This window comes from Dryobates pubescens, chromosome 8, assembly GCF_014839835.1.
Source record: "Dryobates pubescens isolate bDryPub1 chromosome 8, bDryPub1.pri, whole genome shotgun sequence".
Lineage (NCBI taxonomy): Eukaryota > Metazoa > Chordata > Aves > Piciformes > Picidae > Dryobates > Dryobates pubescens.
The window spans coordinates 28,385,316-28,403,332 of NC_071619.1; the positions used below are offsets into that span (position 1 = coordinate 28,385,316).

The window sequence follows — 18,017 nt, forward strand, 5'->3', positions numbered from 1 at the left end:
CAACAGTTTGCAGGGGAAGAAGGGAGCCTTCTAGGAGATAAATAGGTATTAGTTGTTGGTAAACTTCTAAAGGGGACTTGAGCTGGATACTAAAGTTTGGAGCTTTGAATCCATGTCAGAGTACAAAGACTTTGTATAAAAACAAATCAAAAGTTATTAGATTGTTTTTCTTCAGTAGCCGTTACACAGATGGATCTTAACCAATGTGAGTAAAATTGGTGTCTATATGTTTACAGTTGTGTCATTTTTTAACTGACCTATTTATGCCGAAGCTTTTTGTTTGTTTTCTACCGTAGTAGTTCTTCTCATGACCTGTCAAACTCGTGGGAACAGTCAAGTCTACATCGCACTTCTGATCAGTTCAGCTCTTTGGGGAGTATGGACAGCTGGGACCACACTCCACAAGTAGCCCAGTATGGAAGACTTTCTTCTGCAAGGTCTAATGGTAGCATTGATCATCTAGGGAACCAAAGTAAACGGGATTCAGCCTATGGTTCTTTCTCCACAAGTTCTAGCACCCCTGACCACACTCTATCCAATGCAGACGCTTCTTCAACAGAGAACATGCTATGCAAAGTAGGCTACTGGGAGACTGCTAAGCACGGAAACAAGTCTGGCCAGTTCTTGAATGACAACAGTGGAATAGAGGACAAGCTTGGGTATTTGCCGGCTTCCATCCAATACGAGAGCAACAGAAATCCTAGAACAGAGGAACATGCAGATAGCAAGCTCGCTAGCACTGGAAGATCCAGTTTTGGACCTGTGTGGTATGTTCCTGATAAGAAAAAGTCTTCATCTCCTCCCCCACCACCTCCACCTCTTCGCAGTGACAGCTTTGCTGCTACCAAGGGCCATGAGAAAGCCCATGGCCCTGTGTACTCAGAGGGTGCCAGCATGCAGCACTTTACAGCCCTGAGCCGGTCTCAGCCCAGGAGTGACTGGAACGTGGAAACTGTGGAGCAGCAGCGTCGGCCCTCCAGGGCATGTGACGGGAGGGCCAGCACCTCAAATTATAAATCTGATCTCAGTTCAGAACATACTTTTTTTCCATCTGGTGAAAGGTACAATAATAATACAGGAGCTGGGAACAAACTGCAGTCATCCTTGTCCAGCACCGATGTTCGGTTTGCACATCCTACTTACAGTTACCACCACCAGCACCAGTACAGCGACGAAAGCACTTTTTTTCACAATGCCAGAGTCTTAGCTGCATCTAAAGATCAGCAACATTATGTGTCTTACAGTGGCAATCAGGAAATACCTACAGATCTTTTTCATGGCTACAACGCTTCCTCTACTTCAAACAGTGCTGCTGAACAGAAGATGGAGAACACTGGACAGAGTCGCTATTACTGTGTGACAGCAAAACAGCCTGCTCAGGGAAGCTCAAAGCCACTGCAACTCAAGGATGACATCTGGAAACCTGCAGTGGGGTCTGATGCGTCATTTGGACCTCAGGAAAGTCCTGCAGTCGTCATGATGGTCCAGAAACCAAAATACTATCTACCTCAACAGCCTGTTGAATCTTCGCTGAAAGGGTGTGAGAACAATACTCATTATGCAGTGGACAGAGAGTGTGATGATAGGTGTGCTGTAGTAGAAGAAGTTAAAAAGCCCAATTATACTGAAAAGTCTGGACAAAAGAAAAAGTTTGAGAGCAGCTCTGAGGAAAGTGAAACTAAGCACAGTCAACAGGACTGTGTAAAGGCCTATGCCCTTGCCACTGAAAACAGATCCACTCAGAAAGATTTTAGGTGGGGGAAAGATGAGAGTAATAAGATTTCTCCTCAAAAGACCCCAATGTTGCACTCGTTAGCTCAGGAAGGGAAAAGCCAATCTGGCAACAGCCCAGAAGTGGTAACAGAGCGACAGGCCCCCTTTGACACTCACTTGTCTAAACAGGCACGAAGGAGTGATCGTTTTGCAACAACCCTGAGAAATGAAATCCAAATGAGGAGAGCAAAACTGCAGAAAAGTAGAAGCACTGCTACATTAGTAGTGTCATCTGAAACAGAGGAGTGCAATGATACCTGGAAGCCAGATTCAGCAGAAGATGTCACCACCTCCCCAGACACTAACTTTACTAGCACCTACAAAGATCACCTCAAGGAAGCGCAGGCCAGGGTTCTGAGAGCAACGTCCTTCAAGCGGCGGGACCTGGAGCCCAGCCCTGCTGATTATCTCCCCAGGTCACCTGAGCGGAAAACTGGAAGTTACAACTCTTCATTATTGGCTTTGGTTTCTGAAGATGTATCTGAATGCCTGGAGGCTACACAAGCTAAACCAAACCCTACAGGGAGTGGCGCTCATCACGTTTCTCGCATCGGAGCCAGGAAGAGGTTTACAACAGATCAAAAACTGAAGTCTTACTCTGAACCAGAGAAGATGAATGAGGTGGGGATGTCAGAGGATGAGTACCATGCTCATTGCCATCCAAATACATCTGAAGAAGCCTTGGGCTCATTTGCAGACAGGTGGAAATTTTTTGAAGAAACAAGTAAGCCTGCATATAGGAAATTGGCACAGAAACCAGCTCCCCACAGTCTAGCTGAGGGACAGTCTGAGGGGCCAGATAGGAAAGCTCACAGTGGACAGGAGGGAGAGGAGTCATGGTATGAGAGAAGAGGTTGGGCAGCCTCTGCTGGACTGGAAACTGCACATGCTTTAAAAGATAATGTCCACCATACTAGCACCAATAAGGCTGGGAAATCTGAAAAGCCGCAGCGCTTGGGAACCTTTGCAGAGTACCAGGCATCATGGAAGGAGCAGCGAAAGCCAATAGAGGCAAGAAGCTCAGGAAAGTACCACTCGGCCGATAATATCCTTGATGCAGGCCACGAACAACATGAGAAACCCCAGTACATCCATGAGAGGTCTAGATCATCCCCTTCTACTGATTTCTACAAGCAGGTACAAGTGTTGGTTTGCATTATCCTTTCAATTGCCTAAGGTGGAGGGGGAAGAGACGATTTTTATGAACATTAGCAGCTTAGGAACACAGTGTAGTATGGTGTCTGCCTTTTGCCAGGGAACAATTGTTAAATAGGTAGCTCTCATAATTAAAATTAAGGGGATCAATGTTGGTATTGCACAGAAACTGAGTGTAGCAAAGAGCAGTTGGATCAAGTAATTTCATGTGTATTGCAGCCAGGTGTAAGAAAACCTGACTGACTTCATAATAGCCTCTCTTTTCACAGTAGAGGTACAGGAGGATCCATGTAATCTTTATCCAGAGTTTTTGCTTCATTGGTGTGAGTGCCTTCCCCGTTTTAAGGCTTTCAATTCTCTGAAACTGTGTTCCAAGTGGAAATTATAATCATCTTCTGTCCAATTTTGTCAATGGTCTAATCTTTTTCCATGGATTTCCTCTTCTAAACTTGCTTGACACGGAAGCTATGTAGGGCAAAACTTCTGCATAATGAAGTTTAGAGATTAAAAATATGACTGTTCATGTTAAGACTACACTGCAGCAACAAATGAGACTACTTGGTGTGTTATTTTATGTGAGTTTTCTTGGTTGAAAATGTATTAGTTTATTCCTTAGATGGCAAACGTCTACTCAACTTGCAAGTAAATACCAAGTTAATTTTTAACTGAGCAGAGCTAGGGAATGGTTAGCAGGTGACAGGGGAAGTAAACAGAGAAGCCAAGTCTTTTAAGTTCTCTGTTTAAAAGATGTTCAAAGTACTACAAGATTGCCTGATAGGTATAAGAAGTTATAGTGTGTTCAACCTGTGTTGAACTTCACATTGTGGAAGAAAAGAATTGAGGCAATGCAGCTATTCTTTTTCACTTTTCCTCTTGGTAAAAATATTGCATGCATACACACACATATCCACAAAGCACTTGTGTACGTACAAGGAGTAGAATTAGAATAGCTCAACAAGAATCAAAATGTGTTGATCTCTAGAAGCTGAGGAGTCTTAATTTGGGGCTTTTTTGTCTTTGAAGTCATTTTTGAAGTGTGTGTGCAGACTTACATCTATGTGGATACTTTACCAAGTAGAGCAGAGATTCCAGGCACAGGAAATACTCACCTGGAAGTTATTTTGAAAATTAAATTAACTACATTAAGTAATTGCCTACCCAGCAGAAAAATCATCATATAATCTCTTCCATGTATGCATTTATGGTTTATTAGTCAGAGCCTTTAAGTTCAGTATAGGCCTCCTGGGGCAAAAAGCAGACACCTGTTTAGGCACCTGGAAATTATGGTGATAAGTGCATTGAAGATGCTTACAACAGACTGAAGTAAATAAAGATGTTGATTCACATATGTGATTCAGATTATTCCAGTGCTAGTGCACAATTAAGTTTCCTGTAGGTTCAGTGTTTATAATGCAGAGCTGTGCTTTGGGTGTGGTTGTTTGAAGATAGTGAGATAATAAAATTCTGGAACAGCAATGTTGTGTGTTTTACTGAGAAACTGAAGTACGTGCTCAGGGATTCCTAAGCTGATGCCTGCTTGCCTCTTCTAAAGTGTGAGCAGCTCTTCTGCTGCTTCTTTGCTTGCCTTTTTTATTTTGCCTTTACCAAATGGGAGTTGTGAATGTTGATGTAAACGGTAAGCTCTTCTCTAGATTGGCAAAGTAGAGAAGTAACTTGAGCACAGCCAGGTCGGTAGTGCTGTGCAAGGTCACATAGCATACTGTACCACTTAAAAACAGGCTTAAGATGTGCTGTGCTGTTGACTTCATGTATATTCAAACAGAGCAAAGCCACAAATAAGAGGTTCCATAATCATAGATTTTTTGGGAGACTGAAACATGATGACTTGGTGTCTTACTTGTGCTGTAAACCACTTTTAGGAAGTCTCACTTGATGTGAGGAGGCAAGCAAAGGATGTAAAGGAAGATGGGGAGCCTATTTTATCTAAAGTTAACAATCCAGATGAGAGGAACTGTGCTGTAAGGTAAGTATTCTTAATTTGTCTTTAAGAGATTTCTCATGACAAGTCTGTGTTTTTCCTGGCCCTAACTGGAAGCTTTGCTATGATGCTTTCAGAATTGTTACAGTGCCTTTTTTCTTATTTCCTTGCTTCTCTTCACATGCTTCAACCTGTATGATAGAACTAACATTGGGACTGAAATTTATGGGGACTCTAGGGTGAGCTTGAAGAAATTGTCAAGTGTTGAGTGTATTACAGTTTGTTCCAAGCCAGATGATTCTAACTTGTCTGCATGGAATGATTCAGATATTTTTCATATTTATCAGTTCTGGGATTGATTTGTTTATTCTGTGTTTGGCTGGTTTTTGGGGGGGTGTTTGGATTATTATTCTTTCGGGGGGTGAGGGAGGAGGTGTGGGGAGCAGAGTGAGGATGGGAAGGGAGAATATTTGTGGTTTCCCAGAAGAGCTTTCCAGTATTAGCTTTGGCAAAGACAGCAAGCTGCTGGAACACAGTAGTGCTGTAAATTGGGCTTTTCTCTACTTGTTTCTTTACAGACTATGCAAACAGAAACCACCAAAGCTGTTTTCCCATTTGAACAGCTTTGCTTTTCTCTGTTAATTCATGTTTTAATTAAATATTTTCAGACCCTTTTCAAATGTCCAACTGTATTGACAATGCAGTTAAAATCCATAAATGTCTAATATGCAGGAGAGTGCCCTCCTGCTGGCCCTCATTTTGTTGGAGCCGTTGTAATGTAAGCAGTGATTTCAGTGATCACTGATAACTTCAGCTGCTTAAGTGGTGCCTGGCAGCTGAACTGAGATTGTGCGCACGCTGCTTTCGCCAGGCTTGGTAGCTCCCTTCTTTGTAACAGAAGAGACAATGTGGAGGGGAAAACTAACATCTATGGGGTTTCCTTGGTTCTGTAAGTGATATTAATCTCTCACAGAGAGAGAAAATCATGAGCTGTTGCAAAACATATTCCAGTAATGACTGTAAAAGCTTGTAAAAGTCAGCATTTATTTGCGGGTTTACGCAGTACTTTGCATTGCTTATGGCCCATCTGCTATTTTTCTCTCTGTAGCCCTCTGTACCTACCGTAGCGATTTCAAACCGAACAGCCCATGAGGATGTGCCTATGTGCGCATGTGCATGCAGGGGAGCTTGGGCTGGAGGGGAGGCGGGGTAGGGGGAGGCAGCAGCACAAATCAGCCAGGAGCAGACATGCTTCTGTAGGCAGACAGCATCTCTGGACAAGTAAAATTACTTCCATCCACCAGTGCTGAACTCTAGTCACAAAAGCATGTGAATAATACTCCTACGCCAGCGTTTTCGCAGTGTTTGTGCAGCACAATTCCTGCTTTATAATCACAGAATCCATGAAAATCACATGCCGAGCCACCAGCTGCAGCAACTCTTTTTCTTTTTTCAGCCAAAGCCTGTTTTGACATAGTATTTCAGGATCTGGCCACTTCACTGCATTAAGGAAGAGATCTATTTTTTTCTTAATGGTGTCTTTTGCAGCCTTTCCCTCACCACTGCTGCTATGCAGTGGGCTTATATTTCTGTGATATTTTAAAAAACATATTTAACCCCTCATAAATCTCCTATTTGAGCATCTGATTCCTGTGTGGTGAACTGCCACTGCATTGTGGTGACCGATTGGCTGTCCCGGGGGAAAGAATATGTATTTTCATGTGCTCCTGTTTAAGTAGGGCATTCTTGTGCTCAAAAAGAGCTGGACTCATCATGTCATGAATTGATTTTCTGATTTTCGAGCTGCCCTAAAGGTATTTAGTATCCTGCTTTTAAAAGCTAGCAGTCTGCAAGTGGATAGAGCATTTACCTAATCCAGGGTATATTCTAGAGCATGAATATTAACCAAACCTAAGGTTTTCTTTGGAGACTAGGTTTTGGACTGTTTTGCTAATGGCACTCATTTTGTGCTGCTGAGGGCCTGCGTGGTGCGATTGTCTTTGTGCCACTAAAGCCAGTGTGACCGTGCTGTACACAGGGGTAGCCCTTCAGCATTTATGTGGTTTGGATGTGTAGGGACCCAAGCTAGGAGCCAGCTGTGGAGTCCACAGATGCCTTCTCTGGGTTAGAGACTGTCCAGTGCTACAGGGTGCCTCTGGACTCCCCTGATTACAGTTGTTTGCTTGTTTGTTTGTTAAAAAACAACCGACCAAACAGAAAACCAACAGGCTTTAAGTAAACTTTGAATGTTTACTATACAGCTTCCCTGATTATTTTCAGGAGAAATGTGAGTGGTTTTGATGCACTGACTTTAGAGTGAGAGAGAGCTGGAGTATTTTAACAGCAAATAGTTTTTAAAAAATAAATGTTAAAAAGTGGATGATAAGTAATTTGTTTTCTCCTAGGCTCTTTTGGCTTTTTGCTGTTGCTTCCTTCTGCTGCAGTGTTGTGTGTATGTGTGTGTGCTCCTTTTAGCACAGGCTTGCAAATCCTAAATTAATGTTGCTTCTGAAACTTGGGAGTTTAAGTTGATGAAGATAATTTGTGAATTCCTTTCATCTCTGGACTGTATTTTCCCCCTCTGAGATTACTGAGTGCTTATAATGAATTCAGCTTGCTTTATCTCCCTCTTTAGAAAAGCTGCAATGTGTTCTTCTGAATTGCTGTATTTCCTAGCTTGGAGCAGTATTTTTATAGGAAGAGGAAGTAGTGGCCAATAGTAGCCATTATCTCCTATGCAAGAACCAAACCACTCCTGTTGTGAACTTACAGGCATTGTTATACTAAGGCTTGATGCAATTCAAAGGATGTTCTTAACTTGAAGATTGCTTAAAAGTGTTATATGAGTTGCTGGTCTGTAAACCTAAAATTGTTGGGTTTTTATTTTTAATGATATTGCTCCTTCTATACCATATTAATTACAAAAGCTTAGCTTTTTATGGATGTCAAGTCTGTCCTTTAAACATCTCGCTCTGTATTTGTTGAATTATAGATGTTGGTTATATAATTAACTTCCCAATGGAAGTCTCCATAATTTCTAAACTGTCATAGCCCTTCTAAAGGTTAAAGATGGAAATGTGTGCTCTGGCCTGTAGCCTGTGGTTTCCTGCAAGATGGCACAGCACAGATGAATGTCAGTCTGCATCAAAAAACCCCAGTGCTTCGTGATCTCATTGTTAAGATTGTGGTGTTCTAGAGATGTTACAGCCTTTGGTTTTAGTTACTTTCTAAGAATATTTGACCTGTATCTCTGTTAATTTTTTTCTGCAATGTCTATGAGCATTATGTAATTTCAAAAAATGAAAAAGGATTTGTGAGATCAGAGGTCCAGAAGACTCTTTCAGCATCTAGTAAGTGTCAGGTACAAGAGCATGACCCAGTGTAGAGCCACAGCATGATTCCACTTCAATGAGACGTTTTAGGATATTTCGTCTACTTTTTCCCTGCTTTAGTAGCAGCTCCTGAGTGGGCTCTGGAAGACACAGGAACTGCCTTTACAGTGCAAAACCCAATTAAAAATCATTTATTGGTGGGGTTGACCTAAGTGCCCAAGAGTAATATTCTAAAAAATCTTTGAGAAACCCAAACCAGGAGCTGATAGGTTCCTGAGTTCATTATCAAGCACCTAGAAGAAAACTGGTTTTTCAAGAACTGGTGGCTATCTGGCCTCCATGCTCACTAGGTGGTGCAACAGCAAATTGCTGTGCAAGAAAGAAGGGAGGACCTTCAGCAACACAGGAATGTGATATCCTTATGTCTTTTGAATTGACTCAGATGGACAAGAATTTGCAAATGGATGATATGCCATTTGTATGTGTTTGCACATATCAGACATGTGGATGAGTTTGTGTGTGTATATGTACCCATACATATAAAGCATGCATTCATGTTTGATAGTTATTTCTCTAAGGTTGTTCAGGTTTGTGACCATTGTGACTATAAGGCCTAATTAACAGAGGGGTTATCAAAACAATGTGCATTACACATTTGGATACGTACGTTTTCTCATGGTTATAATGATAAATGGTGTGCATTAGATACTGGAAAAATTCTTGGGAACTACCCAGGTTTTTATAACTGAAATCATTTTAAGTTCTGTATTTTGGGAGGTTTTTTACTGTGTTGTCAAAAAAAGTATTATAGCAAGAATATAGGGTGGTAGTATCTGCTTAACTGGCAGCTTTGGTATTGAAATGCAGAACCTCAGGGGCAGGGGGGGTTTATGTTTTACAAAAGGCCCATTTGCCTAAGTAGTTAGCAGAACTTTGCTTGCAGGTGTGGCATCACATTCAGCTTTTAAACTTAGATCCTTTATTTACTCTGGAAACATTCTTAGCATCAAATAGAGAAATTTTCTCTAAATGAGCATTGCAGGATGAATGTGTCTCGGTCATTGTAGGGCTTATCAAGACATCACCAGAGTTGCATAAGTAAAATGTTTTTACCCTCTTCCTTTTCTTCTTGAGGAAGAAATCATATGATCTTGTGCAACTGCTTCCTTATGAATTAGTGAAAAAGTACTTTGGCAAACATTTCATTCATGTTTTAACAAGCTTCAATATTTTTTTTGTGTGAAAGAGAACCATATTGTCTGTTTTACACTTCACCTAGACCTGCTGTACCTTTTCACATAAATTCTTTGAAGGGAATTAAATATTTTCTATCAGTTTACTGAGTATAGAATGACCTAATAAGTAGTATTTTGTAGCAAACAAATGATGTGTGGTTAGTTTGTGTAATGTGCAGTGTACTAATGGTTTCTACATTCAGTTTACTCAAGAGATCATAAAGTGAAGTGCTCTTTTCTTAAAATCAATTTAATAAGGACTATTAAAGGTTTAATTGTGCTTTTTTGAGGAAGATGAATTATTAAGTAAAAGGGAGATGAAAAACATGCTGTTCATGTAGCCAGGACATAGCAGTTTGGCTGAACTAATGCTTCAGATAGTTGAATTCCTAACAGTAATGAATTTACATGTAGGAATTCCTTCTTGCATGAAATTAGAAGTAATAATAAAAACAGTTTCCCTGTTCCAGAAGTTACTTGCAGCTATTTGTTGTCATCTGAAGGAAGTGCAGGAGAGCCATCATGCATCCTCACAGGCTCTAAGCTGTTAAGAAAGACTTCAACTGCATGAGCTTCTGAAGCCCATGCTGTTTAGACTAGCATTTCTTTATCATGAGGTATGGATTATTAAGGCCTCTGTCAGACCACTATTTTTGCCAGTGCTGTCGTTGTAGATGTCATGTGCAATTATGGACAATGCAGTACAGTCTTGGGCTATTTCAAAGGTTTTGTTTACTTGAAACTGGGAAAACATTTGTGTGGCTCTTCTCATGTGTGTAAAGGCAACAAAGGAGGAGTCCAGCAGCATCTATTCAGCTATTATGAGCTCCCTGAGATCCTTCATCTTCCTTGGATGTCTGTGAATACTGGTAGTCAGTGCATGTTTCACTGCCGTGAACTGTGTCTGTCCAGTGCACTCGTGTGCGTGTGACTGACAAATCAGTATCACGCTTTGAAATGGCATAACCTGGAGTCCCTGATACATGGAGGAAGTTCATGCTTAAAAACACAGGCCAAAGGTCCACCAAAGCATGTTTCCTTTCTCAGTCTGAGCTGTAAAAGCTCCTCAGAAAAAATAAACCCAGGCAAACATGGATCCATGGTGCTTGCCCCTGCACTAAGAGGTGCAGTCTCTGCATATTTTTACATAACACCCCCTGATGCATTTTTGTTTTCTGAAAGTGCCTGACTGGTTTTGGATCCATCTCTACTTTTGACATCCATATTTTTTTGTTTTGATGTGTTGTGAGGAAAAGCACCTCTTCTGGGGGTGGCTGGGTGGAGTGTCTTCTCAGTGAAAGGTGTTTTATGGCCTTGCCCATCCTTGTTTTCTGTCTGCCTCTCCACATTCTCGTGTTCCTTTTGGAGCAGTGGGGGAGCTGCAACAACATTATGATACACTCTGAATTCAGAACAATTTGGTTTGTGTTTTGGTTTTGTTGCTGTTGGTTGGTTGGTTTGTTGCTGCTGTGGTGTACCGACAAGATGTATTCTTAGAACAGTCTGTGAAATCCAGCATGCATTTTCCTTCATGCATAGCAGTAATTTTAGTCATACATCCTTGTATATGTTGCTGAGGTATCCTGCAGCAACAGGGGGTAACACTGACTGTGGGTGTGTGCGGTGCGAGCAGGTTTTTGACCAGCACAGCTCCAGGGTGAAGTGATGGAGCTCAGAGAAGAAGTGAGTAGGTTCAGAAGCATCAGGGAGAGTGAGAGGGGAGATTGGTAACTTTCCCAAACTGATCTTTACAAAAAGAGAACAGGAGTTAACTCTCAGTGGATCAGAGGATTTGTTATCCTCTCATCAGCAAGCTCCCCAGGCTTCCTCTAGTAACTCACACATGCAGGGTCAATGGGAACAGGCAGCTACCTGGGAAAACAAAAAAGGCACTGCTGAGGCAGAAGAATGATGAAGAGGTGATCTGGCACAATCAGCACAGCTTCACCAAGGGCAAATCCTGCCTGATAGAGCAGAGAGCAACACCACCACCCCGCTTAGCTGATCTCTTCAACCATACTGTGTTTATACATCTGTTTTGCTTGAATAGTTCTGGCTTTTCCTCATTTGGGTAGGACTTTAGTTAGTCCTTTAGTTAGGTGGGTGTTGTTTTAACTACTGTTTGGAGAGGACAGAGAAAGGTAGAGGAAAACCAGTATTGATCTGGGATTTTTGATAGACATTACGTGTTTTCTTTGAGTTTCATGTGTTGTGTCTTTTGTCACATGTTATCTCTTAGCATTATACCATCTGGCTTGTTCCTTTGAAAGTATTCCTCTCATGTATGTAAATGCCCTTTGCAAAATTAAATACCACAGTGGGGATTCTTGATGTTTCAAGAATGACTAATCTAAATGCATATGGCCACGGACACAGGGTAGCTCTTTGAGTAGCAGTTTTAAACCAGATTTTTCTCATACCTCAGGATCAAGGCATGATAGATTGTCCCACTTGCTGTCTTTTTCTTCCTCCTGTTATCCATTTTAAAACTTTCAGGTTGCTTGAACTGACAGATGTGTGGTTCTTCAAGACTATCCCAAATGCATTACTTTGGGATCTAGGATTGCTTGTGCCTCAATAAGAGTGCTGAACCTTGCAGGCTCCTCGTGTCTTTGACATTGCTTGCTCTCCTAGTGGTACTCAGCATGTCAGCTGTCAGGTGCACCAGGTTGGTGATGCTCTGCTCTGGCTCACCAGCAGTTGCTGGATCTTGTTAAATGCATGCTGGACTGTCTCCAGAGCCTGGGCTCGGTTCACAGGATGCTACAGTAGTGTCACCCTGTTTCTCCTGCATAAGATTTGCTCGCTCCCCACATTTTGAAAGTGTGGTTTCTTCCTCTGGCTGTGTTAGGTGAATTTTGACTCTCTGTTTCTAAACTTGAGCGTAGCTACCACACCACACGTATCCCCTTTTAATATTTCCGTCTTCTTATCACTGAGCAAAGTTCCCTTCACTTCATTGCTGCTGACACCTCTGTTCTCTACTGTGCGTGTAGTGACAGCTAGGGATATGTGAAGCCACTATGGTCTGATAAAATGCATGTATCAGAGGGTAGTTTCTTCTTAAAGGAAATTTTCTTCCCTTGTCCCCAAAATTAAATATTGCCGAGCTGGGAGAAGTCCTAGATGTGTTGAGTAGGGAGGTTAGAGATAATATAAGTCTCCAGTGGTTATAAAAGCATCATATACCAATGTACTGTAGACTTTACTTTCCCCTAAATTACTTGATGAAAAGCATCTTTGGAAAGAGGTGACTGATTAGTCTCCTCAGTGCAGCAGTCCATGTATTTCTAACATATGGAGTGGCTTTTGTGGTGTTCCTGTGTTAAAAGCTAGCCTGTGAAATGTTCACCTTCTGCTGTAAGCCCGGAGGCAACACGGATTATGATTTGTTGTCGTGCAGGAGGCTGTTTATGCCAGTAAATTTGAGTAAAGTTTTGTGCTGAAAAGAAACGTGACAGCTATAGTTCCCATTCTTCTGCATGGGCTGCAGTCTGTTGTATTGTATTATGTAAACAGAGAGGTTTTCTTGAAGGCATTCTCTCCCTGTCTTGAAATCGAATAAACAGCTTTGGAAACTACACAAATTTTAGGGGAGGATATTAACTGAGTATCAGTGCTGTATTTTAGTATCTAACCACTGTATGTGATTTTTGCATGCAGTAGAAATAGCATTTTCCTCTTAAAGTGATTATCTTTTAAATGATCTTTTAATGCATATCAAAGCATATCCATGGTTTCTCTGTCGGGTCTTTAACGTGCTCTTGTAGAAAAATTAAAGGGAGTTTGAGCTTTGCTCTGATGAAGGCCCCAATGCCTTTGGTTTCTAAAGATGGAGTGTGGGGGTGGCAATTTGCTCTTGCAGCATGAAAGCATTTAGCTCTTCCCCTGCAGAATCTCCAGCAAGAGAAAATGCCTGTACACACAACACATGCAAAAAATTCAAGCTGGAGGGCTGTTCTTGGAGACTCTTCTCTAAAATGAAAGACTTGGTTATTATTGGTCCAATAATACACTGATATCTTAAAATCATTTTAAAGGTTTAAAACTTGCAGAAGTGTTGTTGCTGAGAAGGGCATTATGATATTCACAAATGAAAGGGAAAACCCTTACAAAATTAAAGGACTTGTAAAATCTTCTTTTTTTTTTTTTTTCCCTTTAATAACCAAAGCCAGGGGGGTGGGGGAAGGAAAGAGCTTTGAAGTCTCTGAGATCTTTTCCCTGAGGTCAGAAGTTTCTGATGATGTAACGTACAATACAGACCAAGCCTTCACTTATCAAGGTTAAAGTTGACAGAGCTTGTATGAACTTGTCAATCATAGGAAGCAGGGAAAAACAAGCCAGCTGTTGTGAGGCATGGCTTTGAAAATCCTCTGTGTTACAGTAAATGAGACGCAGTGGTTGCGATAGATTCAATTCTGCAAGGCTTTAAAACTCACTGGCACATTCATATGGATGCAAAGCTCGCATAGCCAATGAGTATGGGTAAACAGCTGTAAATCCGGGTAAGGCTGTCTTGTCTTTAGTGTTGAAGAATGAGAGAAGCAGCTAGGGCTGTGGGCTTTAATTACCTTCTTCTGTCAGTTCTGAACAGAAATTTTCAGTATTAATTCATGCAGTATTTCTTTTGTTCTGCAGGTCCTAGCTTACAGGCTGCGTCTTCTGTCCCTGTTAGCAGAAGCTGCAGTAGTACATTAGGAACAATGCAATGCATGATACAGAATTATATTTTGCTTAGCACGATGGGCTGCTCTCTCCTGATGGGTTGGGAGAACAGGGGGAACGTGAGTTAATTCCAGCTAAGATGCTTTGTGTGCATGTGCTCGCACACGCGCGCTGTTTTTAGCAGCTTTTGTTTTCACAGTTGGCATCATGCACACTGGAATTAGAAGGCAGTGCCTTTCAAAAATATTTGTTTTCTGGACTGAGGGCTGCAGTGCTGTTGTTGTGGCTCAGGGTGCCAGGCTCGGGGTTCCTCTCAGCTAGGGGTGGTGCGAGAGCTTTTCATCTTGTCGTTTTCCTGGCAAGCCTCTTACTGTGTGTGCAGGCTCACACGAAGACCTTCTCCACAGCAGCAGGAGATATTAGCTGGGAGTGTAAGAGAATTGGATGCGACTATTGGAAGCCAGCGGTGAGTGCAGCTTTGAGTGAAAAGATGTCTGTTGAAATGTCTGCATATGCATGCTAATTAATTTAAATAACTGATTTAGGATTTTTTTTCCTTTAGAGATGAGCTGTGAGTTCATTTTGGTGCCTGCCTGAGAAACTCAGGTGACCTGGCTGTTATTCACAGTGTGTTTTCATTTTATAGCTTCTGTTCTGTTACTGAGTTTTTGTTCAGCTGCAGGCAGCTGTTTTCAGTAGTAATAGCAACAGCATATCAGAAGAAGCACCCTCTAGATGTTAAAAAATAGCACTCAAAGGAGTGACAACTGAAATGGAGGTGTTTTTTGTTGGTTTTTGTTTTTAATTGACAAAATAATAATTTTCTTTTGCTGTATTTATTCTAACATGACTGTGATTTCCTTGTTAGCAATGTTGAAAAGTACTGTCTTTTGTCTCTGCAATGGTTGCCATTTGTGCAGTATGATGGCTCTTGTTATACTACTGGGATATTCTGATGATTGAATTCAGTGTGTAAGTATAGAACACATTAACTGGTTGACTTAAGTGAGCAGAAGTCATTTTAATTTCATGCAGACAATCCCCTGTGTGCTAGGACAGGCTTGCAGTAGATGAAGCAAGTAAGAATACAGCCATAAATTTAGCTTTTATCATTGATTCTTAATGTGCAGTAGAACAGAGGAGGGGCTTTTATTTTCTGAACTAAGGAAAGAAAAACATCCCTCCCTCTGCCCTTTCCCACAAGATTCTTCCCATCTGTATAAAGGCCTTTATTCTGTTATAAGAAAGCTAATTTTAATTGGATTTGATTTTTACTGTGGGCCTATACATTGTGCTGTTACCCATGACTGACTGGCCTACATTTCATCCATCAAAATATCTTTGGTTATCTGCTGCAGAACTGAGCGAGTGTGAATTTATTTCTGAGTGTCATGGGGAGAGAGAGAGCATTTTTAGAAAAGGAAAGAATATGAAAACTCCTTGCTGTGTATGCTGCCATGCAGGCAGGACAGGAGAGGAGAGAAATTCTGGTGGGATGGATGACTGCTGAGCAGCGCTTGTTATCGTATTTCATTCTGTGATAAAGCCAGGTGATAATGCAAGGGCTGTTAAGCTAGAGTGACATTTTGCTTTATCACATTTGGTGCAACAACTAAGCTGTATTTAGTGTGACTGAATAAACAGATAGCTGCCATCAAGGCACAGATAATGTTAACAGACATTCAGATACAGAATTGGAAAACCAAGACTCGCATGATGATAAGTGGATGGTAGTGTAACAGCAATGTGCCATGGGGCATACTTTGTGAGACAGGGTTTGGTTTTGCACCTTCAGCTGCCTTTTGAAGTATATCAGGGCATCTTTCCTTTTCTCTCTGTCTTTTTTAGGAGTATTTTCTCAGTATTCATTATTCTTTTCATCTTAACGTGTGCTTTGGCTTTAAGACTGTTTGCTTCAGTAGTGCTGCTGGGATGCTAGTTGCCATCATCTGCCTCTTCAGACCAAGACACCGAACAGCTCTACATGTGCTGTGCCTTGTCCTGGAGTGACTGTTATGGTACAGTCATTGTAGTTAAATCATCCATTTTCTGAAGGGTCTTTTATTCTACATATTTGTCTTTAAAGATTTCTAACTAGTTTTGTACTCCAAGTTTTCATTTGGCATCTTTTGAGTGTGCTTCCTGTGTCACTATGTGGTGGATAGTGTTATACTGACTCACAAGTGATAGCAGGTGCAGTGCTCATCAGAAGAATGGTCCACTAGCCATTGTATTGGATGTCTTTATTGTGGAGGTCCACTGTTAGTGTGTGCTGGGTGTCTCCTAGGCATTGCAGTAGTAAAACCAATTTAAAGAGTTTCAAAACCTGTGGGGTCCAGGAGCCTGTGAAAGAAAAAGAATATAGGATTCAGGTAATGAGTCAGATCCTTAGAAGATACCTGCAAGTGAAGTGCTGACTCCTGTTAGAATCTGTAGAGATCTTGGGCTTGATTCAGTTGGCTAAACACAGACATCTAGTGAGACCTCAAACAGCCCAGTGTATCCTACTTGGCTTCCAGATGCCACTTCTTAGGGCAGCTGATGCCTTTGAATCTTTAAAGTTCTTGAAATGGTGGAAGACACCTGTGTTTGGGTAATTAAACTCATCCCCTAGACAGTGAAACCAATGCATGATCTGCTTGTAGAGACTAGGATGAGCTGAAGCTGTTAGATTGCACTGACCATATTAATATGGATTAGGTCTCAAACCTTTGCCTAAATTTCAAGCAGCCTTCCCCTGTGTGTCCTGTTCCAACTTTGCAGTACCCTGTTGTCTTGACCAGGACTAGATTTGGTAGAATAAACTACTCTATTTGTAGACTGTTGCAGAAGTGCTTTTGGATCCCACTGTGCAAGATGCCAGGCAAATAGACAATGAAAACATAATTTCAGCACATAAAATTCACAGTTGAAAAAGCATATCAACAAGGGCTCTGCCTCTATAAACAGGGTTTTGGCATAAGCAAAGACGGTGTATGACAATTGCTTTAAGCCACATAATTATCTGTTTCAAGCCAGGTCAGTTCTTTGATCCACTTTTCTGTGGGGCTATATAATTCCTATTGCTAATAGAATGGAGAGAGCAGGAAGACAAAATCAGAGTGGGCAAAATGTCTGCATCAGTTTAAAGGTACTGCAAAACTGTGGCCTTGATTCTGAAGAGGTTGTTGTTATAGTAAGGTGAGAAATTTTATGGAGGAGTCATACTCAGATATGAAAGCCTTTTTCCAGTGTAGCTTGCTGTTTGAGAAGGAATGTAAGCTAATCAGAAACAGCCATTCCATTTGCAGTCCGTGCCAGTAAGTTAGTGCAGGACAGTTCATTGCTAACATAACTGTGCTGATGTTTCATGGTGAGACTTTTGTAGAGATGCTGGCTCTTTAAGAAACGTTGGCTAATGCAATTTTGCACAGCTTATCTAGTCTGAGATTTTAAAGTTGGAGTGTCTTGTGGCACTCTTTGCCTTGGCTTTTTGCAGCAATTGTAAATCAGACAAGAATCCGAAACACTGAGTTGATGGAAGTGACTTTCATTTACTGAGATGCTCAGTCAGATCCTTCTACCTCTCTGCCCAGATTTAGTCAAATCCTGAGTATGGGGTAAATGGAGGAAGTGGTTTGGGGTTGGTTTTTATAGCAACCAAAAACGTTATCCTTCTGATAGGCATCTGCACAATGATTCATTTTGGTAATTGTGTGCTGACTCCCCTGGCAGACTCCTGTTGACATGTATGTGTATATATAGCTCTGCATGGTTTAACTTGCCTGTAGTAGCTTGTGCTGCTGTTAGCTTGTATCTGCTTTGTTAGAATAGCCTCTTGTGTTACTGCTGCAGGCGACTGAACTGGGGAGGAGACTTAGTTGATTTCCTCAGCTTAGTGTTCTCTTGGCCTTTACATTTCATTTGTGGATTTGTATA

The 18,017-nt window shown here is 41.4% G+C and overlaps 1 protein-coding gene across 2 annotated transcripts in view; it reads left to right on the forward strand.

The window, feature by feature from the left end:
- The window catches only part of SHROOM2 (shroom family member 2), a 116,446-nt gene that overhangs the window by 80,916 nt on the left and 17,513 nt on the right, over positions 1 to 18,017 (forward strand). The window contains exons 4-5 of one of the 2 annotated variants that reach the window (XM_054163255.1): positions 297 to 2,910; positions 4,809 to 4,912. In XM_054163255.1, coding sequence (XP_054019230.1) covers positions 297 to 2,910; positions 4,809 to 4,912 — 2,718 coding nt within the window. Of the gene's footprint in view, positions 1 to 296; positions 2,911 to 4,808; positions 4,913 to 13,822; positions 13,940 to 14,481; positions 14,566 to 18,017 lie in introns of those variants that run through there. The other variant, XM_054163254.1, reaches the window with a different exon arrangement.